Here is a 24,466-nt window from a genome sequence, read left to right on the forward strand (position 1 = left end):
CCCTTTCCCCGCTACCCCCTTGACCAGAAGCGATTTTCGGGTGTTGTTCCCCTACCCTGCGACCCCTGACCACCAAAACTGATTCCGGACTCCATGCGAAGGCTGCTGAGTGTGTACCCTTTACCCCGGATCCCCTATCCGCGAGACGGACTCCTTCCTCTCACCTCGTACCCCTGGCCGCGAGACAGACTTTGGGCTATGAACCCCTCTACCCGCTACCTCTGACCACGAAGCGAACTCTGTGCCATGGACGTCTACGACTGCAGTCACTTCCTCCTCCTCATCCTCCTTTACCCAAATGCTGACCCAGACTCTCTGCCTACGTCACGAACGGGACTCGTTCTTCCTTCAGCCCTGTTCTTTGCGGCGGTTGCTCGTGTCACTGACCTTACCCCGCCAGTATTTACCCTAAGGCTTACTTATAAGTTTAATAATAATATATATATATATATATACTTATACGAGGATGCGGATGGATAAGAAAATGGAAACAAAGACGATGCGACGGCGTATACAAATTAAACTTATTACAGGTTTATTCAGACATTACGGATACAAATAAATGCGAAGGTAGAGCGGGTATGAATACGTAACGAATCAATGACAATTGCAATGTTCTTATACCCACACACACACACACACACACACACACACACACACACACACACACACACACACACACACACAGACACGCACGCACGCACGATATGGTAGCAGGGTTCTTTTTTTTTTTTTTTATTTACCAGTCTTATACGCTAGCGGCATTACAATTTTTAGAGGTACAACATTGTTCGAATTAATACTGAAGCTTTTACGCTTCGAGACATAGGCTAGTCGGATGTGGAATAATTCTGCGATACGATCGTTTCTTTTGAGGTCAGAAGTTAATATATTGAGAAACTGCCGCAGAGAAAAACCAGCAACCATAAAGTGCATAAACATAATACAAAATTGTCCACATACATCAGAAGAGAGGCTTTGAAGCTGTCTGTCGTTCCAGGCGTATCGTCTGCAATTTCTTCGTAAAGTCCGCTTATGGTGAGGGATGAATGGCGGTAATCCGAAGCTGTCAAAGTATGTTCCGTGTCCCGAGGAACTGACGAAAAATGCCACCCAGTGGCTACCGGGTCGTGTGTGGTCATCGGTGTTTGATACAATGGCTGTCGGGCGTGTCCAGATGAGGGGTATCTGATCCGCTGCAAAAACCCCGGTCCTCCCGTTCGGAATCGTCGGCATCGCGCTCCATATCTGTAGACTGTCCATTTTGCGCGTCTTTTTCTTCTTCTTCTTCCTCGTCCTCGTTATCGGAGATAATCATACCACGCGCGGAAGATTGTAAGGGGGGGTATTCGAGCCGCTCGTAGTAGTAGTACGCAGTTCGTAGGGAGCGGCAATTACGCTATCGGACGTAGGTCTGGGTGAATCAGGAGAGATTTCCGATGAAGCGTCTGGTTCTGGTATGACAGCTCCTAGCGATGAATTTCTCTGTGGTGGTTGGGGGGCCTGATGACTGGACGAACACTTCTCTCCGGTGATGCTGTGCTTACTGACTGACGCAGCTTCTGTATACTCGTATTTAGTTAAAATGTCGTTGCTGATGACCCATTTTTTGAGTTTGAGTGCGTTGTTCGTCGCGCAGGCGAAAAATTCCTCCTTCTTCACACCATGGAAGAAGCACCATTCTGAAGAACGTTCCAGCTTGCCGAATGCCGGGCATTCGAGGTCCTCCAAGTTCAATACTTGTCGCGCAGTAACATTTTCAATATATTTCGATTTCTCGCGTCCGCGGGCAACAATACAATGAGCGTTACGTGCGATTTCTCGTAGATTAACGGCTAGTTGAAGCAGAGTGATGTCACCTTCGAACCACTCGATGCCGTGATGGTAACAGGTAACGTAATTATTTACGGCACGTTCTTTAAGTGGCAGATCCGCGAAGGGATATGGTGGTTCTACTAGCCAGTGTGCCGAGTAGCGGTGATCGAGGGTGACGACTGCCACTTCTTTCGGTATGAATTTGCCGTAGACATCTCGAATCCCTTGGATATCCATCACGTAATCCATACTTGAGCTTCAGCGAACGTACTCGAGTGAACAAAGATTGCAAGAGCGATGCTGTCGCGGTGTAGTTTGAATGCTGACTGACTCGGCATTGCAGTTGCGTGAGGCGTTTTATATGTGTGGTGTCCGTGCGTCGTTAGTCAATAAATTACACAGATTAATTGTTGCATATTACTAGATATATATTTATTATAAGAACTGACGAGGAACACGTGTGTCTTTTACAACGATCACATGGGGAGGCATTGGAGGCAGGAAGTGTATCCGTCAGGTACGCTAAACACAAGTGGCGCTATACAAAGCGAACTAGCCCCGTTTGCTTAGTCGGTAACATCGATAATGTAGTACACTACACTCCTCCCCTTTTACATTAATTTTCCTCTCTCTAGATACATCCATCATTACAAAATATTATAAGTCTAAGCGTTGAGGTGGTTTCGTAGTACGACTTGAGCGACGCAACGTCGGTATCGTCATTACATTTTTATGCATAATTGGATTTCTTTTTTTAGACATAATTGCTCTCTCACATTTTGTCGCATTTATCAACTTATTCTCTAATACATTTGGTATTTCCTTACAACTAAATTTATCATTAATAACACAGCTTTCGTTAGAATTATTTACAAGTTTTGGGTGATTTTCAGTCTCTATCTCTACTTCTTGAATTACCTTATCTACTATTACATTCTTATCTCTAGTTACAGATGGCATTACCGTGTTATCATTGCCTAGCCTACCAGGTTGATGTTCTTTAATCTCAACGTTTTGTACAACTGGTCTAATTTCTTGAGTACATTTTTTTATTTGGTCTACATGACGTTTCCAAACTATACCATTTGAAGCTATGACTTGGTATGTGACCGGAGAAAGTTTACTAGTTACAGTAGCTAGTATCCATGAACTAGAACTATAGTCCTTCACCATAACCTTCTCATTAACTTCAAATTGCACACAGCGAATTCCGCAAAAATTACGCTGTTGAGCTTCTTGACTTACTTGGACTTTATTCCGAAGTGTTGGTCTAAGTAAATCTAGACGCGTACGAAAAGCTCGACCTGTTTGTAATTCCGCAGGACTATAACCCGTCGTTGAATGTTGAGTAGCACGATAATAGAACAAAAACTTAAACAAGGCTTCCTGTTTATCTAGCCCTGATTTAACTAATATCTTAAATTTCTTTTTGAAGGTTTTGACAGAATTTTCTGCTGCACCATTGGATGCTGGATGATATGGTGCTGTGCGTATATGCATAACTCCATATTTCACAAGAAATTCCATAAATTCTTTTGAAGTAAAAGCAGGACCATTATCTGTAACTAATTTAACAGGTAAACCCCACGTCGTAAAATAATCTTTTAACACCAATATTGTTTGCTTAGAAGTAATATCACTCATGGGTCTAACATCTAACCATTTTGAGAAAGCGTCTAAAATTACTATATACATTTGAGAATCTATTGGACCAAGGAAGTCCCCGTGAAGTCGTTGGTTTGGAGCGTCTGGCCAACTCCACGGATGTAATCTAGCTCTAGGAGGATAATCGGCATTCTCCAAACACAGAACACACGACTTGGAAATCTCTTCAATATCTCTATCGATGCCAGGCCACCAAATATACGACCTTGCCAGTGACTTTATGCGCACAATTCCCATATCAATTTCGTGTAACTCATTCAACATTCGACTACGTAGGGTACAAGGAATAACAACCCTGTGTCCCCACATTAAACACTTATTCTCAATCGTCAATTCCCTTCTACGATTCTCAAAAGATTTAAATTCACTACTAGTTTCTTTTGGCCAACCAAACTTAACGAAACTAATAACTTTACTCAAAACTGCATCTCTTTCACTTTCTTCACTCACGATTTGGTCATCAATTGTTGGTATATCATCTAAAATATAATTAAGATATGTAAACTCTTCACTATCTTCATTCCCTTCCTCTTTAATTTGCGAATTCATTCGAGATAGAAAATCTGCACTTATATTATCAATTCCTTTAATGTACTCAATATTAAAATCATAACCTGACAATATAACAGCTCAGCGTTGCAGACGACTTGCCGCCATTTGCGGAATACCTTTTTTTTTTCAAAAAATATGAATTAATGGCTTATGATCTGTCTCTAATTCAAAATGTCTGCCATAAAGAAACTGATGAAATGTTTTAACTGCAAAAACTATTGCCAAAGCCTCTCGGTCAATCTGTGAGTAATTCCTTTCAGCTTTAGTTAACATTCGCGAAGCAAAAGCTATGGGTTTGATTTCATCGTTATCAAACACATGCGCTAACACCGCCCCAATTCCAGTTGGTGAAGCATCACACGTTAATTTAACTTTTAAATTTGTATCAAAATGAACTAAGACGTTATGTGAAATTAAACATTTTTTTGCTTTGCTAAATGCATCATTACGAGTTTTAGTCCATGACCATTGAACGTTTTTTTGTAATAGTTCATATAAAGGACTAACTATTTCAGAATAGTTTTTGATGAATTTAGCATAAAAATTAATCACACCCAAGAAAGCTCTTAATTGTTTCTGATTTGATGGAACAGGAATTTCTAAAATTGCTTTAATTCGTCGTTCAGAAATGTGAATACCTTCCTTATTAATTACATATCCTAAAAATTGTACTTCAGTTTTAAATAATTCACATTTCTTTTTTTGTGCTGTTAATCCGCAGTCTCTAAGTCTATTTAATACCTCTTGTAATCGTTCATCATGAGTGTCACGTGTTTGACCCGCAATCAAAATGTCGTCGTAAAAACATACAACACCTTCAATTCCTTTCAAAATCTTTCCCATTTCCTCTTGAAATAACCCAGGAGCTGGAGAAACTCCAAAACATAATCTGTTATACGCAAATAACCCTCTATGGGTTGATATCACAACTAATTTTTTTGACTCATCGTCCAACTCAACCTGTTGGTACGCTCTTGATAGATCAATTTTTGAGAAAAATTGTCCTTCTTTAATTCTAACAAGTAAATCCTGAACACGCGGAATCGGGTGTTTGTTTTTTTTTAAATTTGGGTTCAGTGTTATTTTAAAATCACCACACAAGCGAATATCGCCGCTATCTTTCTTAACAATCGGAACAATAGGTGTTCCCCAATCACTGTCATCCACTGGAAATAAAATTTCATCTTTAACCAATCTATCAATCTCTTTGTCAACTCTAGGTAATAAAGCATATGGTATCGGTCTCGGTTTGCAAAATACCGGAGTCACGTTTTCTTTCAATTCAAGTTTAAATTTCTTTTTTGTATATCTCCCTAGCTTATCGGTAAATACATCGCTGTATTCATGCATCACCTCGTCAATTGCAAATTTAGTATCTTGACAGTAATTGATTCCGTGGTCAGATTGTTCCCCAAAATTCAATTTAAACAAACCCAGATTCCGCACCCATTCTCTACCTACGATTGGTGTACTGTTGCCCTTAAACACAAACATTTCAAAATTCTTAAAACTAATATTGTTATATTCTACATTAACTATTAACAAGCCCAATGGAACCATTATATCTCCCTGATATGACTTAAAGTAACGTTTTGTCGGTAACAAATTCAACCGTTTCAAAATTTCGGCCTCTGTATAAATTTTCTCTGAAATAGCTGAAATTGCAGAGCCCGTATCAACTTCAAAATTCAACATAACATTTTCAACCTTTAATTTTATTAAAATTGGCGCAGTTTTAGCTACGTTACTCTCTACAATTTTTCCTTGATCATCATCATCTAAATGAAAAAGTGTTTCTAAATCGTCCTCAAAATCATGCGCTTCGTCAATAAAATTATGATTTTCCTTCTTTTTAAAATTTTCCTTGCCTTTAAAATTCGCAAAATTACCGTTATTCTTACAAGCTCTCCCTTTGCTCACATTACAGTTCTGATTACGATTGCTACTCTTATTGTGACACATTGTGGCTAAATGACCCTGTCTATTACATATGTTACAACGAAACCTTTTGTATCTACAGTCCTTTGTCTGGTGATTCCGTCTCCCACAGCACGAACAAGTTGTTGACAAATCCGAACCGTTGCGTCCTTGGTTCCATGTTTTTGATTTCGGGTACGTCCTGATGTTGTGAAAAGGCTGACCTTTATCCGATGTCGAACCACCTATCTGGACAACATCTATTGCCGCCGATTCGAGCGCTGTTGCCAACTCAACTGCCCGCTGATATGTTAGGCCAGCTTCACCTAACAATCGTTTTTTAATGGCAGCACTTTTTAGTCCCCATACAAACTGGTCACGCAAACTGGACTCAAGATTGTCTCCAAACTCGCACAAGATTGAAATTTGCTTTAAATTCGCTAAGTATTGTTTAATACTCTGATTGTCCTCTTGACGGCACTCTTTGAATTTGTAACGAACTGTTATTACACTTTGTGCTGGCTGTAGGTGTCCTTTCAACACTGTACGCAATTCGCTTAATGTCTTTCCGGACGGTAAAACCGGCGCGCACAAATTTCGTAATAATGAATAAGCCTGTGTACCGATTAATGTTAAAAATAGCGACTTTTGCTTCACTTCTATTACATTATTAATTATAACAAATTGTTCAAAACGTTCGATCCATAGCTCGAAGTCTTCTTTCATGTCAAATTCTTTCAACTGACCAATTTGACCCATGGTCGTGGACGCCATATTTTGCCTCAATTCCGACAAATACACTGTAGCTTCACGTAATTGCGCCCTTGTATTAGTAATAGTCGCACTTTCCTCTACCATTCGTTGATGCTCACGTGCAATTTGTGATCGCTGCTGTTCCAATTGTCTTTTTTGTTCCTCAATTTCAGCCAACTGTTGCCGTATCGCTGCTTCCGTCATTATTGCACGTTTATTCTTGACTCCGTAATTCGCGAATTAGTCCTTTAATTACTCTTTCAATTATTATTCAAGTTTACCCTCGTCGCCATTTGTGGTGTCCGTGCGTCGTTAGTCAATAAATTACACAGATTAATTGTTGCATATTACTAGATATATATTTATTATAAGAACTGACGAGGAACACGTGTGTCTTTTACAACGATCACATGGGGAGGCATTGGAGGCAGGAAGTGTATCCGTCAGGTACGCTAAACACAAGTGGCGCTATACAAAGCGAACTAGCCCCGTTTGCTTAGTCGGTAACATCGATAATGTAGTACACTACAATATGCAGCCGTGTTTATCCGATGTCTCCAACTGGCCTGTTGCTCCCCTTGAAGACGTTGGAGTGGAGGAGTGAGCGCGTCCCCTCTAGCGGAAGTCACCACCTGCTGTGTCGCGACAGCGCCCGAGCTGGGAGAGGAGTAACTCTTACCCCGAAAAATCTGTAATGACCTGACGTGCAGCATCCACTTCAATCAGATTATCGAATTCAGCGTACACCAGGCAATTCACAGTCTCTTTGAGGGCTTCGTCAAAGCGCACTTCGACCCTGAGAGTTCCGTGTTTGATGAGCGTCCAGTGAGACGGACAGTTGGCGAAGAGATCGGGAGTTAGATCAAACGCCATTAGACAATTTCCTTTGGCGAACTGTTGTCGATTGATACCATTTCCGTCGTTCAGAAAATGAATCCCCGTACCGGAGAAGAGGGTGTGATAGGCGTCCACGTAGAGATCGTCTTTGCCAAAGTTCATCTGTAGCGGTTTCGATGGAACTTGCACTCCGTCGACGTACAGCGAGAGGAAATTCAGAGAGTAGTTTTGAAAATTGAATGGATTGCGTTGTCTGTCTCCGTTGTAGGCTTTATTACTGACAAAACCGATTATCACTCGTTTCGGTAGCTGACCGAGTATCACATTGTCCAGCGTTTCTGCTTGTACTCCTGCATGTATGGTGAAGGATTTCACCTCGACTCTGGTCACGGGGTATTTTGCTGTACCTTTGGCTAGTGTCCGTGCATGCGCCAACAAGATTCCGGGGCTGATCTTCACCCGACGAACGAGCAGCGAAGTTTCCAGGATGTGTAGCTTGTGGCGATTTTCGGCTTCCATGATGCAAAAGCTATCTCTCGATCTCACGAGGCGAAGACGCAGTTCCACACCGTTGAGTAAAAATTTGTCTTAATTGAATACGTCGCAGTGTAGATGACCAATGAGATCAACGGTACGGGCATTGCTCATGATCCGTTTGCGTTCGATGAATCCGCGATCCGCACCGGCAGCGTCGGCGTCGTATACATCTGATACTCCTTCCTCGCTGTCGTACCATAGTGCCGATGAAAGATGAGATTTCTTGGCGTGAGGTGCGTAATTCAGTGGGGTCTCTATGTACGCTCGATAGGCATAAGAGTTGTTGGCTGGGGAGACTAGTTTTTGGTTGAAGAATATATCGACTTGATTGAACATTGAGTGGAGCAGATTATTTACCGGAGTGGCGTGCGGAGCGGGTGCGTTGCCTTCGCCTGCTGGGGTGACCGGAGCCGATGGCTGTAACTTCACTCGTACGCTAAGCATAGTGTGTGCCAAGTCGATGTACTCATCGCTGTTTCCAGGAACAACAAATTCAATCGGGGAATCATCGGTTAGAGATGATACGGGCTTGTAGTGTACCCATTGACCAGCCTCAATAGACGTCTGCGTTGGTGGTAGAGAAAATAATTCCAGTTCCGACTTCATACACTCACCCGAATGCGCGTGCACGAAGGCCATTGCTGATGTTTACGTTGTAGGCGTGCGGCGCGTGGATTTACCGGGGTCCAAATATGTCTGTAAGGGCCCGTTTTTTACAACACTTTTTCCGTTTTGTTTTCTTGGTGGTTTCGGCCTGCTTGGGTGTCTTTGCCGTTGTTTTCTTCTTCGACCTTCTCCGTCTAATTTTTCCCGTTGTACCAGCTGTTCGTCGCGCGTCGACAAGACTGTTCACGCGGGTGATGTTTGACTGACGCGCTAATCCTACGGCACGCCTTTTATAACCGGACCCCTTCATGAGTTTATCAATCTTTTCTTCAGCAGCTCTCTTCAAATTATGTCCCGATTCTGCGATTCGCCTCTTGACTGACTGTTTGAACGGTGTGTCGTTGTTTATATCAGACATAACGTTCATCCCTGCACGCAGTGCCTCTTTTCCGACCGCTCTGGCACCACTGGTCAGCAACGGAAATATTCGACGAAACAGGCCTCCCAAGAAGCTCCCGATTCCGTGTCCTCGCTGATGTGGTGCACCTCGGTAAACCGTTTCTATGCCTCCACCGCCAAGTTGAGCTTCGTAATGATGCGCGTAATGGGTCATGTTGTACCTGGTGTTCTTTCTCTTTTTATTTTTGCCGCGTAACTCCTTACCCCCCGTTTTAACGTGATTTCATCCAATTACTGAACTCGTCTGAAGTGCAGCGTAACCGTCAAAGTCCCGCGCGCGAATGGCGCTGGTCTTCCGAATTGATCTCTTATATCGATTTCGATGGTATGAAAGTTGGTCAGCATCAGTGGCACGTAGTACAGCGGTGATAAGGTTTTTATCTCTGATTCGCCTCGTGAGGTGCTGTCTTTACCACATGTTTGAATGACTCGTAACAGCGGTGCGTAAACGTCTCCAACGATGCGTGGTTCCACTAGGTCGCAATAAATAAACATCTGACAGCCAGGGATCTTTGATGATTTGTTGGTTTCGGATACCTTGCACTCCGATGTCACAACTACACCATCTTCAGCTGAACCGCAATACGTTACGCAGGGAGCCGTTTCATCTTTCGGTGGAACGTACCCTGGCGGGTGTTCAAACGTAAGCGGATAGTGGATCTCGGCCAGCCCGACTTCCCATTCACCCGTTAATTGGATCTGACGCGGTAACTGTGTAATGTAACAGCACGTCCGATTCTCCGGAAAAAACTGCATCGAGCTGTTGCTCGGTAAAGTTAGGTAAAACTGATCCCGGGCCATTTTCGTTTCCTTTGCTGCACGAGATCGACGATGAACCAACAGAGACTGAGAGTTATACCGCGGTAGTGCGCAATTTTATCAACTACGTGTTTTTCCCCTCCACGTGCTGAAGTTCAGGCTCGTAGAACAAACCGTCGATCACCTCACCGTTGAGACCTTCCAAGACGTATACTATCGGCGAACGCGCAAGCACTCGCCGGATCTTGAATAATTCTTCGCTCCAGTTTGCCACGTAGCCTTTCTCGAACGTACCCTTGGTTTTACTAATTCGTACCAAGTCATTCTCGCCGAACCTCGGCTTGCCGTTTGGACGGGGTGGATAACGCTTTTGCATGTGGGCACGTGCCTTTGCAGCGTTACGGAGCGTCACTTCCGACGGTGCCATTCCAATGCTCGAGTGAACCGTGTTGTTGTAGGCTTGCACGACTTGCGGCAAAACATCAACGTAGCGTCGCGTCTTTTTGTGCGTAAAGTAGCGCCACAGAAGTTCCTTGAGCGTACGATTGAATCGCTCCACGATAGCTGCTTTGATGTCAGGATTACGTGTAACACGATATCGTATTTCATTGTCGCAAAGTATCTTCTGAAAAGCGCTCCCGACAAATTCTTTACCCTTGTCCGTTTGCAGCAGGTCGGGTCTGCGCGGCGTAGTGCGTAACACTTGTTCAAAACCTTCAGCAACGGTTGCGGCTGTCTTTCGTTTTAGCGGGACCACCCATGCGTACTTGCTCAATACGTCGATGAGCACCAGGAGATAACGGAAACCATTGTTGCGACCTTTCATGGAACTCAGATCAGCCAGATCAGCTTCCCACACGTCGTCTATGTTGGAAACGCTGTACCTTGCTCTCGGAAATTTTCTGTGCACGGGTTTGTGTAACGTGTAGGCATCCTGTGCCGCCAGCCATTTTCTCACCGATTCGCGAGAGTTGATTTTGCGCGCAAGGCGTTCCAGAATTCGTGCCCCAGCGTAACCGGCGGTATGCGAGGGATCGTAATACGCTTCTTCAAGCAGAGTCGTCACTTTTCTTCTTCAGCTGAAGTGTTTTCCAAATCGATTTTGTCCCGGTGGCGCGTTTGCGTAAGGCGTATCCTACGTCGTGAGATCGGCTGGGCACGGGCGTAACGTTTGCTCCGCTTCGCCGCTTCGCTGGCGAGCTACCGGTGCGTGTCAACGGTTGTTGCGGAGTGCCCTTCGATAGACCCAGCGCATCGAATGTGCGTATGTCTGTCCAAAGCGTATCGTTCCCCACGTATTCTCGGGGCACGTTGAGCGTGTGAAGAAACCGTGCAAACTGACCAGCCCCTGCGGGAGTAAAAGTCTTCCTGGAGCGCATGGTATGATTGACCAGGTCGACGATGTTTGTCCCGGGAACTGTAACGCCGTCTATCGTGACGGTTCCTGTGGCATCCCAGGTAAATCGCTCCGGTACGCCACCGAGATCACGCATCAGCATTTCGGCCTTTGTGCGGTACTTTTTCGGTACTGCTGACACGACTTTCTTTGACTGTGTTTAAACATTCTCAGGGCTCGCAGCTGTACCGGGTGATACCACTGATTCTTCGGCTGCGTTCCCGTCTTCCTCCTCCTCATCCTCCTCCTTCTCCTCGAGAACATCTAATTTCATGGGCTTGCGTGCGTCGTTGGCAAAAAACGAATATCGTTGAAGTACCTGCTGATATAGTTTCCACTTTTCTGCATCGTCTTTCGACGGCTGGTTCAAGATGTCCTTCATCTCGCTGTCGAGCCTTGAAGCGGGATCAGTGCGAGTGGTAGATGTATTTCCAGGCGAAAGCGTAGCGGCTATACTCTCGCTGACACGTTGTTGAAATCTCTCCATACTTTCCATCGGAATTAAAACCATCTTCTTTGTACGCTCCATCTTGTTACTTGGAGAAGAGACTGGAGGCTAGAGTACCGAGTATCGGTGCGAGTAAGAGGGTGAGGACACCGTTCCCACGTTGAACAAGAAATCGCTTTTTCGACTTCCAGGTACCTTGGTTGCTGGCCAATCTTCGTAATGTCCGTTTATGACGCCCCAGACAATTTTTCTGCGCTCTGGACAGGGCTACGTTACCCTCCAAGGTGTTCAATGCACACTCACAAATGGTCTTCACCAACGAATCATCTGCTGTGCGTAGCAATGCTGATCTCTGCGTCGGGTTCAATTTCTGCAAGGCGTGAAGCGCTGCGGTGTTTGCTTCGGTGAAACCAGCACGAGCTCTGCGTCCGGGCGCGGTACGGCGTATTCGAGGCATCACAACTGAACGACTGGAACACGATGCGCGTTGCTGACCTTTATATCCTTTCGCGGAACGTAGACATAGTGATTTTCGTCCGAAGGAAAGATATTTGACCGGAAACGGCAATTCTCTGGAGTGGATTGCTTGAGGTCGAAAAGTAGATATCCGTGCGGCGCTGCGGTAGCGTCGTGATAGGCCTCTTGAACAAACCTCGGATCCTCGGGATATACCTGCCTGGCGAGATGCTGAATCTGGGCGCGATCCCGTGGATTTTTAAAGAAGACAATGTAGTTTGCGTTGAGGGAAATATCTCGTTGACCGTGTCCCTTGTGAAACAGATTCTGCGTTATGTAGAAGACGCTGAGATTCTTATGATGGCAGACCTTGGTGAAAAGATCCACGACAACGTTGTTTGAAGCCTCTCGCATGAGATCGTCGATTATCAAGAGTTTCGGATTTTTATCGCCGTCGTAATCGGCGTGTTGGGGTAACCCTTCGCGGTACTCTATACCCTTATTCCCGACGTACAACGGTTGCCATTCGTCAAAGTACCATATCACGCGACTAAATTTTGTGTCGCACATCGACGAACCATGACGCAGAAAATTCTTGACGAAATTCGATTTGCCGCATCCTGATGGACCGGCGATGATGGCCGAAAACGGATGCTTCCAGCGTGTGTCCGTCATCGATGAGCGGGATTATTGAGCGAAGTGAGAAGAAGAAGAAGAAGAATCCAGAGATGATGCGAGATCTATAAAAATTTAATCAGTTGAAGACACGTTCTTTTACTATGCAAGCCTGTTCGCGGCGGCGGCGGTACCCCTTCGTGCGCTGACCATGAGCATATTCAAGCGCATGCGGACCGCGCAGGTACGAGCTTATCGGCGCAGTCATAAACGTACTAGCTGATCGAGCGTGAGACGCGTACGCCATGAGCTCACTCGTACGCGTGCGCGCTGTGATATCAGCTTGAAAGCAGCGCGCCCCGCCGCGGTAGAAGGGCTAGATTTTTTACGTGCAATCTGAGATTTTTGTTTTTTTTTTACAATTTTTCATGCTGGATTAGGACTTACGTGTGGTACTAACCTTTATACAGCCGGGTGGGGCGCATACAAGCGGGTTTCTCCAAGGGTGTCCGGGCACAAGAGTCTCGCCGGTTCGAATAACAGCTGGATGGGGGTAAGAAGCCCTTCGGTGGTCTCTGTCTGTTTGTTTGTCTGTCGGTCGAGCGTGCGCGTGGCCTGTAAACTTCCGTCCGGGTGTTTGTACCGCAGGGGTGAGAAGACGGTAGCGGGAGCGTGAAACTGTTTTGGAGGCTGGGTTGATCATCACCCAGCGCGGTAACCGTAGGGCAGCGTGTCGAAACTGTCGACGCAGCAACGCCTTTTCGCGAATCCTGGCTTGCACGTTTTGCACTCGGTGCGAGTCACCACTGCGTGCAGTTCCGTACGGCGAATAGCACGATACTCCAAATTGATGGGTGCAGCGGCTTCTACCACCATCCCTTTGATGGCCTCGAAGTTAATTTTTGAGCTCGCCGTGTGCTTTAGCGTTATACCTTTCACCTTGCAAATTTCAACCTCTTCACCATTCGGACGTTTGACGATGAAAGCGTAGAACTTTGGTCCCCCAGAGACAAAAGCCCGTATAAAGCTCCCACGGCCGTAAGGCTCCAACTCGTCCGTTAGATCGCCAAGGAAGTTACCCGTAGGAGGTTCATACGCGTTTGGTCGGTGGTGGTTCCGGGTATAAATCACTGAATCGGTATCGTAGTAGAGAACGCGCCGATCGAGCTTCTCGAGGTACGAGTAGAGCTTCAGCCGAGCCTGAGCAGTGGTGTACGCGGCAATCACGACGTTCGCCAGTGCTGACGGTTCAACGCTGTGTTGCGCGTGCGACCAACGCACGTACAGTACATCGTCGTTTACAGGCAGTAAACCGGACACCTGGACTTCAGGGTTGGTCAAAAGCTCGAGCAGCTGCTGTCGCGTCTTGATAACCTCCGTTTTTACCAGGTTCTCACGTTGTCCAAACTTACCCCAAAATGAGTTTGGGCATAATTTAGAGACCGATCGCATACCGGGATTCTTTGCAATACGGTCGCGATCTAGCCGTATACCCTCGACACGTTCGTACTCGTCGAGGTACCGCATTTGAGCCGACTCGTCCTCGCATTCAGCAGGCCAGCCGCTTGCCTCTTGCTTAATTTTGAGGAAGGTGTCGATGTAGTCGGCGAAATGCCCACCTTGACGAGTAGTCGGATCAAAAGATGTTACCGTATACTGCCAGATTTCGCGAATGCTCTTGATCTTATAGCCCATCTCCACAGCTTTTTTTAATTCAACGGACACCCACGTGCCCTCGAATTCTCGCGCGGCCTCGTCATCATGCCTACACTCGCCCTGACGCAAACTCTGACAACATGAGCGGCACAAAGCAAACATGAGTTTGTCATGCATGCGCACCGGTAAAACAGGGTGATAAAGATTGCGCGGCGGTAAAACTCGACATTTGATCATCCCCTCGACTCGCGTGATGTCGCAACCGCTCGCCCCTGTCAGGAGCTTACACTCCTCTCCAACGTAGAGCGTCGGGTGGCCAACCGGGAACCATCCATTCTTGCAGATGAACGGATACAACGAACAAACATCGACGTATCGTATTTTCTCGCACGCGTTGCCCGCTGCATCCGTTTTCACCTCGTAGTATCGGGAAGTGTTCCCCGTTCGACCGCCGTAGAACGCATCACGCGGGTTGAGCGCTTCGCTCGTGGCAGTGGCAGCGGTCAGCGGGTGTGTCGCCACGTACTCCCTCATCTCCTCGTTCTCCCTCAAGCCTCGATCAAAGACGCATTCCCACTGCTCTGTCACGCGGTAACCCAGTTCACGCATACGCTGGGTCTTCGCACGAGTTTCTTCGTAACGCTTGTCCAATGACTCACCATTAACGTTACGTCTGTCGCGGTTGATCCGCAAACATTCGCGACAGCCGTACCAGAAGCACCCGTGGAACTCGAAGACGTGCCGCGTGCCGTCACCCGCGACATGGTATCCGTCCACCTTGCGACCAGTCTCCGGAATCCGAAACTCACGCCCGTTTCCGGCATGCCTGATGTAAATGCCCAGCTCACGCTCCTTCAGGACTAGCCATTCCAGAGCCTTGCGAGACTGGGCGTCGGCAAGTCGATAGCCGCCCGGTGGCAGGATACCTATTCGCTCTGGTTTTAAGAAATTCTTACGGAACACCGCCGAGCAAGCCGAGGCAATTGTCATGCTTTCGGTAAAGGGACACACTCTGCCGCATTCCAGAAATACGTCCCTGAATGCTACGCACGCGCGCCGCAATATATCGACGTCCGACCGGCAGTACGACAGCAATTCCGCATCAAAGTCAAACACTTGATCGTTCGTTACAGCCTCATTGTACCACAAGTAAAACTCTGCTCGCGCACCGCTACTCATGGTATCCGGAGAGTAAAACTTTGCTGCGGGAAGCGGTCCCACGTAACCAACGTTTTCAGGGGTATTGAAAAGGTGAGGGAATACACCTTTCACGGAAGCAGCCGGTAGACCAAATGCCTTCGGTAGCGCCGATAATGCCATAGGCATCTACGCTAGAGAATCTAGAAAACGGGTGTGCCCCGTTTCTAGCATAATGATCTTGCTACCGCTTAAGATGACCTGCGGCGGATTTCCAGCCTGCTCAACCATATGCCGCAGTATGAATTGCGCGTCAAAACCTTTTGCATTGTGTGCAATGCATACGATTCGTGCAAAGTCGTGAACGGGCCGAGTAGCAAAGTCTACCAGCTCCTTCACCGGATCCCTCCTGAAAACGAACTCACGTACGAGCCCGCAAGCGGAACAGCCGTTCGATATGTCGTGATCGTGGATACATTGCGTACACACTTGGTGCGCTACGCACAGGTTCGGCACATGTATGTTCGTCGTCGCATCACCGTCCACCGTCTCGCATTGCTGCGTTTCAAAATCATAGAAAATAAAGATGTAACGTTTCGGCCTAGTCGCGTCTTTTAGTGGCGTCATGTAGCAGTAGTGATTGTATGGTCTGTTGCATCGGCACGTGGCGCAAAAACGAGTTTCACAAATGTGATTCCGTCTCGAAAGATTTACGAATCGCCCGCAATCCAGGCATACACGCAGTGTTGTACATGTTAGAATATAAGTTTGTCACACTGAACTACCGTTTAATGTCGGGCTAAGTCGGAAGCGTTCGGGTGAAAGCCGAACGCGGCTCGCTGGTCTGGCGACGCCACGCTCGTAGTGTGCATCTTGCGATACATGGAATAAGTACATTTAACATTAAGATTAATGAATCGTTTGGTTTGCTTAACTGTTGAAGTGTTTTTTACTCCTTGTCAAACCCACCTCCCTACCTCATACCTTACTGCCTTATCAGTACATACGGAGCGACGCGGACTGAAGGAGCCGATCCTGCGGTGATACTCCAGGCAGCCGTTACCGCGAAACACGCGCCTGCAATCGGGACACTGGATCTCGCGAGACTTGCTGTTGCACGGTGGCGATGCGAGGTACTGTGGGCACTTTTCAGAGCATCGGTGTTCGTACCCGTTGTTAAATTTTCTATTGCAGGGTTGACAAAAAAAGGCCCCTGCTGCCGCCGCGGTTAAATTGACAATCGGACAATAATGCTGTTCGTCTGGATAGTACAGCAGATTCAAACGGTGCCTGAGATCGCCTGTTCCGGTTGCTCTCACCACGGCAGTTCCGTCGTAAAATGCCGCTTCGCCGGTACCTAGCCTCCCCAACTCGTACACTGTGATGAGCAATCCCTCGTGTGCCAGACAGTTCTGGAACTGTGCGATTTCATACACCGTGCACCCTGTTGGCGGAATCTCTACACCAGCGCTCGCAACAAGATTACGAGCCTCTGCACGCTGGATGCTTGACCTAGCAAATCTCACCATCTCGTAATGCTCGTGCAGGGCGCCGCTGCGGGCCGGGCCCCTCTCGGCGTGAGCCTTGGCTACAACGAGGGCGCGAGGTAAGCACAGTCCGTCGCTGTTGATAATCTGCACGACGGATTTTTTAAATACCCCCGCATGTGTGATCGGCTTCGGCTTTCCGCGGCCCGTCGGTACACCAACGCTGTGTACCGTCACGGTAAAGACACTGTCAACGCTAAACTCTGATGCGCTCTGGGCTACGCTAAAAACTAGCTTCCAAAGGTCAGTGTACCGCGAGTCCCTCACCGGACGGAACGATAACCACGCAGGGCCTTGACTGAAGCTATCAGCGCTGAACGTGAAACCTATGTAGTCGTTACTACGGCACGTTGCTACGGCATACGCATGCAGGTCTCAGAACGCGTCCTCCAGCCACCCCACTAGATTAACACCCGATTCAGGGGCCGCGATCTTTATTCGTAATTCGCGCCCGGTGACAGCAAATTTACGAATAAATTTCGACGATTCACCGATAACCGTAAAACGGTTACCCAGTGAACTAGCCCCGTCCTCGGATGTCTGATTTGACTCAGACTCACTCGCAGCTTCACTCCCCCGTTCCGTTTCCCTACCCGTGCTTCCAGAGTTAGCTGTCTCTGGCACGTCGTCGTCGTCATCGTCGTCGTTCGTCTCGTATGTCACGTCTGAAGCTGTCTCTGTCTCGTCGTCGTCGTCTTCGTCATCGTCATCGTCGGACTCTAATGTCGCGTTAGAATCGTTATCGCGATTCATCCTGACTCTACCCCCACCGGTCTGTAAACCGGAGGTACTGGCACCCTCGTTAATGCCATATGGGCCAGCATCTCGTCTGACAATGGGTATCCCTGTTGTACATACAAAAACAAAATTCATCCTAAATCCTGTAGTAACGAACCGTCAATCCAATAGGTATTGTCAAATCTCGTAGATTTTACTAGAAACGCACACCGTCGAGTACCCGTGTGTTGACTACCCCACAATTTAAAAATCATCCTCATCCTCCGGAGGCGGTGTGAATATCAGTTGCGTGAACACTCCACTCTCGGGAGACAGCTGCCACGAGAATATCGCAGCCTCATCCATCGACGATATTTCAGAACCGGCCCCTTCTTCATCTTCTTCTTCTACCCCTGCTTCTTCTGGCTCGCGAACAACGTCCGGCTCTAATTATCCGCCCAAAAAGAAATTGTGCGTGAGATCATATCAGAATACCCTAGTTACTTCCCGTTTTAAAACTTTTCCTATACCTTAAATATCCAACGCTTCTATTGGTCTCGGGCGCGACAACACTAGGGTCGACGTCTGTGATAAATCGATTTCTGCAACGGACGCAATAACTTCTATCAGTATACGCGATAAAGAAGACTTTTTTTCAATCTCTTGAAAGACAGCTCGCATACACACGACGTATTTACACACGGGTACTCCGCGATGCGGTATATCGAACATACAAATTATCTGGACTTACCGTCCCGTTCGGCAGAATTCACCCTTTCTACGGACCCAACTGCTTGTTGATTGCATGCAGGCGCTGCCTGCTTCTCGCAAGTCGCACATGCTTCCTGTAGAGATGCTTCGGTTTTCGGCGTCCCGTTTAGCAATGATAAGAAATCTAACGGATAGAAAACTTGATATACCGTTCACGCACAATATATTTACACACGGATACTCCATGCGGTGTCATATCGAGCAGACAAATCATCTGGGGTTACCATCGCGAACCGGTTGCGCAGCCTCCTCCTCAGCCATCGTCTCGTTCACCCCGCGTTGCATATCAATCTCCTCGCATCTCGCACAGACCGCGCTGAGGGCAGCCTCGTTCTCCGCTATATCCATCAGCATCGATCTTAATTCTACCGGATGAAAAACTCGATGTAATTCTTTCCACATTGTATTTTTCTTCATTCTCTACCCCATATCGGATATCTGGTTATTTAAATTCCACAATGATTAAAACCTACACCACTCGTAGCACAAACACCGTTTCAAACTTACCTGTGCGCTCCTCAAACTCGGCCATCAACCCACGAATAATCGCGAAACGGGAGGCACCCCGCCTACGGATCACCCGCACGGCCGCACTGAGACACTCAAAATTATTTAATGCTCCGCTGGCATGAAGGAGAGCCAGCGCCCGTGCCCCGCAGACCGCCAGGAGGTGCCGCAATTGCCGAAGCAATTCCGCCGGTGTCATCCGGAACAACAACTCCCGACGGAAAACGGGACGCCCGCGCCGAAGAACACCGTTGCTCTTGCGGGCTAAACTAGCCGCCTTCACCACAGCGTACCGTAGCTCGGAGAGCTTACACATTTCGAAATATAGGGTTTTATTCTTCAGCAAAGCGATTTTCAAACTGCGAAGATCTCCGAGCGCACAAGTGTATGAAATTTTACTATGACCCGCTAACGTAAACCCTCCGCGTCAGCTAGTCCCGAGGCACCCGTAGACGGGCTGAAAAATAAACCAAAGCCACGTCGACCAAGATATCAGTCCTCTACCCAATGTCAGCGTCGGAGGATCCATCGCTAGACCACAAAATCAGAATATGTCACACAAATACAGGACGTACAGCACAAGCGCTAGCATCCAAACCTTCGTAGTATCATCTACTTGCGATTTTTGGTTGCAAGAGAGAGTACGTTAATTTTACGGGAACGTTGACAAACACGCAATAAGATTCCCTCAGTATCCTTTCGCTGCCCCGCTGTTATATCAAACGCTGACCCTTTCAGGGGGTGAAGCAAGAACCGGCCTATTCACTGTAACATCCTATGAATGATACGATATCGAAATGGGGTCAACCGGTGAGATCTCTTCGCTGTTCTCTAAGGCATAACAAACAGCATACCGTAAGGGTGTACCACGGAAAGTGGGGTCCAGCCTGTCCTCCGGCGCAAGGCCCAAACATTACTCACATAACATGAACCATACTGTATACACCCGCAACCCTTCTCATCATCTTTCTTCTCTTGTGACGGCTACATATACTTCCCTCGATAGACGGAAACTACCTACGCCACCCTCCGTAACGGACACGAGATATAAACGTATTGCAGCTTTGTCCGTTGAAGTTCGTAAACTCATCTCGCGACATCGAGATGAGACAGCCGGTGAAATTCCTTCGCTGTTCTCTAAGACATAACAATCAACATACCGTAAGGATGTACCACGGAATAGCGGGGACCAACCTGCCCTCCGTCGCAAGGCCCAAACATTACCCACATAACATGAACCATACTGTATACACCCGCAACCCTTCTCATCATCTTTCTTCTCTTGTAATGACTACATATACTTCCCTCGATAGACGACAATTATTTGCACCGCCCCTCCGTAACGGACACGAGATATAAACCTATTTCAGCTTTGACCGCTGGAGATCGTAGACTCATCTTGCGACATCGAGATGAGACCCTGGAGAGATCACTTTTAGCATACCGTAAGGGCGTGTGGCCACACTATACACACTGACAGACCTCTTCGCCATCTTGCTTTCTTAAAATATCTATGTATATCAACTCGGTCACTTATAATGTCTGCGTATTCCACCCCTTGATAAACTGCATCTGTTTTACTCCCCTCGTGAAAACGGAAACGAGATATAAACAATGGCAGGTGTTTAATACAGTCTGGTGGGGATCCCCTGCATGATCCGAGACATTAGATTCCTGTTAACTCTTTTCAGTTGCGTTACCAAGAGCGTTTAGCAGGGGTGGGGGAATCACACCCTTTATAATCAACCCAGACGCGAGGGTGTGTCAGTCTTGCGACAACTACGAAAGAATCCTCACGTGAACTATGGCTACATCAAAATCTTCTGCACCAATGGGAAACGCGAATAAAATTCATAAAACCTTCACGAGGGCTTTAAAGAAGTCCGAGAAAAATCTTGTGCTGTCGACAACATACGGCCTGAATAATTCCTTTACGAAGAAAATAGTCATCGGACTCGGGTTACGGTTCGACGATCAGTTTGAGCCGGTCATCAAACTAGTCAACGACTCATCTGGGGGTGTGGGATTGTCACCTTCGTCCTGGTCGAGGCTGGCGGATGAGCTGGACAACATTACTGAATACCTCGACATAGAAGGATACACCGATGCACAATGGTACTTTAATCGAATTGAGCTTGGTAACTGCAATATCGAATTGTCAACGGCACATGGCGAGCGAGCCATCAGATTCGAAGTACCTACTGATGCCGAAGTGACTGATCCAGAGGAAAAGGAAACATTCACCACAGGCATCGGAACCCAGGACGAGAACTTCCAGTCACCCGCGAAACGCCAGAAACCGTATCAACCCACCATAGTTATGCAGAAATCCACCTTCAACGGTTTGAAAGCTATATTTGTGTGCGTCGACGAACGGTTGCAGAGGCTTCAACGTTTATGCCATTCGGTGAACGAGTGTAAGAAATTATACGTCGCGTACATAGCAGAGAAAGTGAATCTGACGCCCTATAAGGAACCGAGTCTTCATCGTATTAGGCAAGCAGCGGAGAAGGAGTACGGCGCTGCTCTGGAACACATCAGATCATCAGTGAGCACTGCCTTTGCGGAGAATTACCTCTGCATTGTCCTCCTTGAAATAACGCGTCTGTTTCCATCATACCTCGCTGTTGAAATCAAGCAAGCCATCGAAACCGAGGACAAAGTCTTGGCCAACCTTTAATCAAATTATTTCGTCGCTACCAACAAACATCGGGATAACCCCGTGGAGACTTTTTTCCAATGACGACCGAGGGCAGCGTACAACTCACAATAAATCGGGAGGAAATGGCAGGCAATGTCAGTGTTACCCTAAGAATTTTTTCGTACGAAGAGGCGCAGATCAACGCTGTTACCCACCGTCAAGCGTACGCTGATGTTGTAGCTGAGTCATTGTACGCGTCCGAAGAACAACCTTATCCGTGGCTGATACTGACATTACTGGTGACTGCTTTAATTATTATAGGTATAGTGGTAATGTGGGGCGCCATAACCATGACGAATAAAAATATCTTGCTCCAGCAACAAGCAAACGTTTAGTGATGGCTCTTATATTATTTGTATATGTATCACCTGAATAAACCTGCACTTATTTGTATCCGTAATGTCTGAATAAATCTGTAATAAGTTTAATTTGTATACGCCGTCGTGTCACCTTTGTTTCCATTTTCTTATCCATCCGCATCCTCGTATGAGTATATATATATAGACATGCTTTTCTAATGTTAAACTATAGTCATACTTAGATATATATATATATATATATATATATATATCTGAGTATGACTATAGTTTAACATTAGAAAAGCATGTCTACATTTTCCAAGTATAAGCAAGCCTTAAGGTAAATACTGTCAGCCTTCGCATAGAGGCCGGAATCAGTTTTGCTGGTCAGGGGTCGCGGGGTAGGGGGACAACACCCGAAAATCGCTTCTGGTCAAGGGGGTAGCGGGGAAAGGGTTGACGGGCCATAGAAGCCTCTAGACGAAAATCGCTCGTAGGCAAGGGGTGACGGGGAACAGGAATGATGTCCCAAAATCCGCTCCTTGGTAAGGGGGTGGCGGGGGAAGGGGTACGCGCCCCAAAGTCACTCCTAGGCGAGGGGCGACGGGCGAAGGGGTACGCGTCCCAAAATCCGCTTCTTGACGAGGGGCGGCGGGGGAAGGGGTATGCGTCCCAAAATCCGCTCCTAGGTGAGGGGCGGCGGGGGAAGGGCAACGCGTCCCAAAGTCACTCCACGGCGAGGGGCGGCGGGGGAAGGGGAACGCGCCCCAAAGTCACTCCTAGGCGAGGGGCTGGCGCCAGAGAGGGGCGGGAGGGGGGTTTGTTGTGACGCCCCAAAGTGCCCCCGTACTACTGATATACTCTGAAATCGGTCAAAGTTTACTAAACCCGGTTGCATGTTACACGTTAACGAGGTAAACACGTCATCATTCATACTCCTACGTACTGTAGAGACCTAAGGTACGTTCACATAGACACATTGCGCATGTCAGCGACTTTGCGGAGGAGAGTTGACCGGCACAACTTTGACTGCTATATAATAAGAATTAGCAAGATTGAAATCTTCTTGAAATAGCATAACTTAGATACACCAGAATACTTTAATGCGATTGAATGCATAGCTGAATGTGGTTTGTTATCAATTATGTAACGGACAGATAAGTAACTGTACTAAAATGAGCAACTCCAGCAGGATTGGTCGAATTTTGAAAGGCAAAACAGTATGGATTTGACAATATCAAATAATCGGTATGCTTCTCGAACAAATTTTGTTTTAAGCGTACAACATCTTAAATATATAGCTTTCATCCGAAGAGTATCAATATTTCATATAATATTCTGTTTGAGTGCACATATTCTCCACACATTGTTTCACTGTAAGTCGTTTGAACAGTACCCCTTATTCACTTATTGATTATTAAATAAACTACATTACCTACACTCATACAACATTCTGTGCTCAACGCTGTATAGTATAAAATAGTAAACTTATCTCAAGACCATGAAGTAAAAGGTTTTATTCGTACAGATGCTAAGGTGTTGCATTTAAAAACAAACGAATAAGTGCATTATTATATTGTTTGAAATTGAATCTCATCTACGGACTGACCTATTTGACCAACTATACAAGATTTTCCGACGCCCGTAAAGATACATGAAAAATAAAATTATGTATATATACAGAGTGAGTTTTCTCATGTGTCTAATTGGGAGGAGCTGGATGTGCCGAGACTCCGCCCACTCCCATTCATACTCATCCGCTCCAGAATAATAGTGTAGGATTATAGAGCAGATACCCTTATTTCCAAATCTGTTTACGTCCGCACAAGCTCCTCCCAATTAGACACATGAGAAAACTCACCCTGTATATTAGACTGAATCAAAAAAATTGACTATTTTTTTTTTTTTTACTAATATACTAAAAATATTGTTGAAGATGACGAACAAGAAATACCATCAAAATTTCAGATTTTAATATTGATATTTAGGGGTGCCTCATCGCGATTTTCTACTTTCCATAAGAATAACATGGCAAAAATGGTTCTTGCTCCTTGCGATTTTTATAACTAGATAACGACGCGTCGTACAGAAAATTCGTCAACATGTTTTGTAGGAAATTGAACGTTCTACAAAAAAAGTCTCTTGTCATTTTACGATAAATCTATTCTTTCAAAAGTTATTTGAGGTCAAACATCAACAAGGGACCTATATATATATATATATAGTATATTGTTGATGTTTGACCTCAAATAACTTTTGAAAACGTTCAATTTCCTAGTTATAAAAATCTTATTCTTATGGAAAGTAGAAAATCGC

At 46.3% G+C, this 24,466-nt stretch overlaps 3 protein-coding genes across 3 annotated transcripts; all 3 read right to left on the reverse strand.

Annotated features, from left to right (window-relative positions):
• Positions 1-2,472: 2,472 nt before the first annotated feature.
• On the reverse strand, positions 2,473-6,906 carry LOC124416211 (uncharacterized protein K02A2.6-like). The gene is made up of 3 exons (XM_046897135.1): positions 5,922-6,906; positions 4,212-5,810; positions 2,473-4,064 (listed from the first exon to the last, which is right to left on the reverse strand). Exons 1-3 carry the CDS (start codon positions 6,904-6,906, stop codon positions 2,473-2,475), a joined length of 4,176 nt encoding a protein of 1,391 aa, XP_046753091.1.
• Positions 6,907-7,377: 471 nt separating this feature from the next.
• On the reverse strand, positions 7,378-8,715 carry LOC124416212 (uncharacterized protein F54H12.2-like). Its single transcript, XM_046897136.1, has 2 exons — positions 8,223-8,715; positions 7,378-8,126 (listed from the first exon to the last, which is right to left on the reverse strand). The coding sequence occupies exons 1-2, from the start codon at positions 8,713-8,715 to the stop codon at positions 7,378-7,380; spliced, it is 1,242 nt and encodes a 413-aa protein (XP_046753092.1).
• Positions 8,716-13,517: 4,802 nt separating this feature from the next.
• On the reverse strand, positions 13,518-15,797 carry LOC124416213. Its single transcript, XM_046897137.1, has one exon. It carries the CDS (start codon positions 15,795-15,797, stop codon positions 13,518-13,520), a length of 2,280 nt encoding a protein of 759 aa, XP_046753093.1.
• Positions 15,798-24,466: the final 8,669 nt, after the last annotated feature.

The sequence above is a fragment of the Diprion similis genome, chromosome 2 (genome assembly GCF_021155765.1).
Source record: "Diprion similis isolate iyDipSimi1 chromosome 2, iyDipSimi1.1, whole genome shotgun sequence".
NCBI classification, from domain to species: Eukaryota; Metazoa; Arthropoda; class Insecta; order Hymenoptera; family Diprionidae; genus Diprion; species Diprion similis.

Bases quoted from the DNA above. Each gene is read 5' to 3' on its own strand.
- LOC124416211 (XM_046897135.1), bottom strand. From the start codon at position 6,906: ATGACGGAAGCAGCGATACGGCAACAGTTGGCTGAAATTGAGGAACAA. The intron at 5,811-5,921 runs GTAATTTTGCGA...TTTTTCATTTAG, and splicing joins GAGAGCTTGTAAGAATAACG to ATGATGATGATCAAGGAAAA. The intron at 4,065-4,211 runs GCAGACATTTTG...AGTACATTAAAG, and splicing joins ATTTCATCAGTTTCTTTATG to GAATTGATAATATAAGTGCA.
- LOC124416212 (XM_046897136.1), bottom strand. From the start codon at position 8,715: ATGGCCTTCGTGCACGCGCATTCGGGTGAGTGTATGAAGTCGGAACTG. The intron at 8,127-8,222 runs GTGCGGATCGCG...TATTCAATTAAG, and splicing joins ATACGACGCCGACGCTGCCG to ACAAATTTTTACTCAACGGT.
- LOC124416213 (XM_046897137.1), bottom strand. From the start codon at position 15,797: ATGCCTATGGCATTATCGGCGCTACCGAAGGCATTTGGTCTACCGGCT.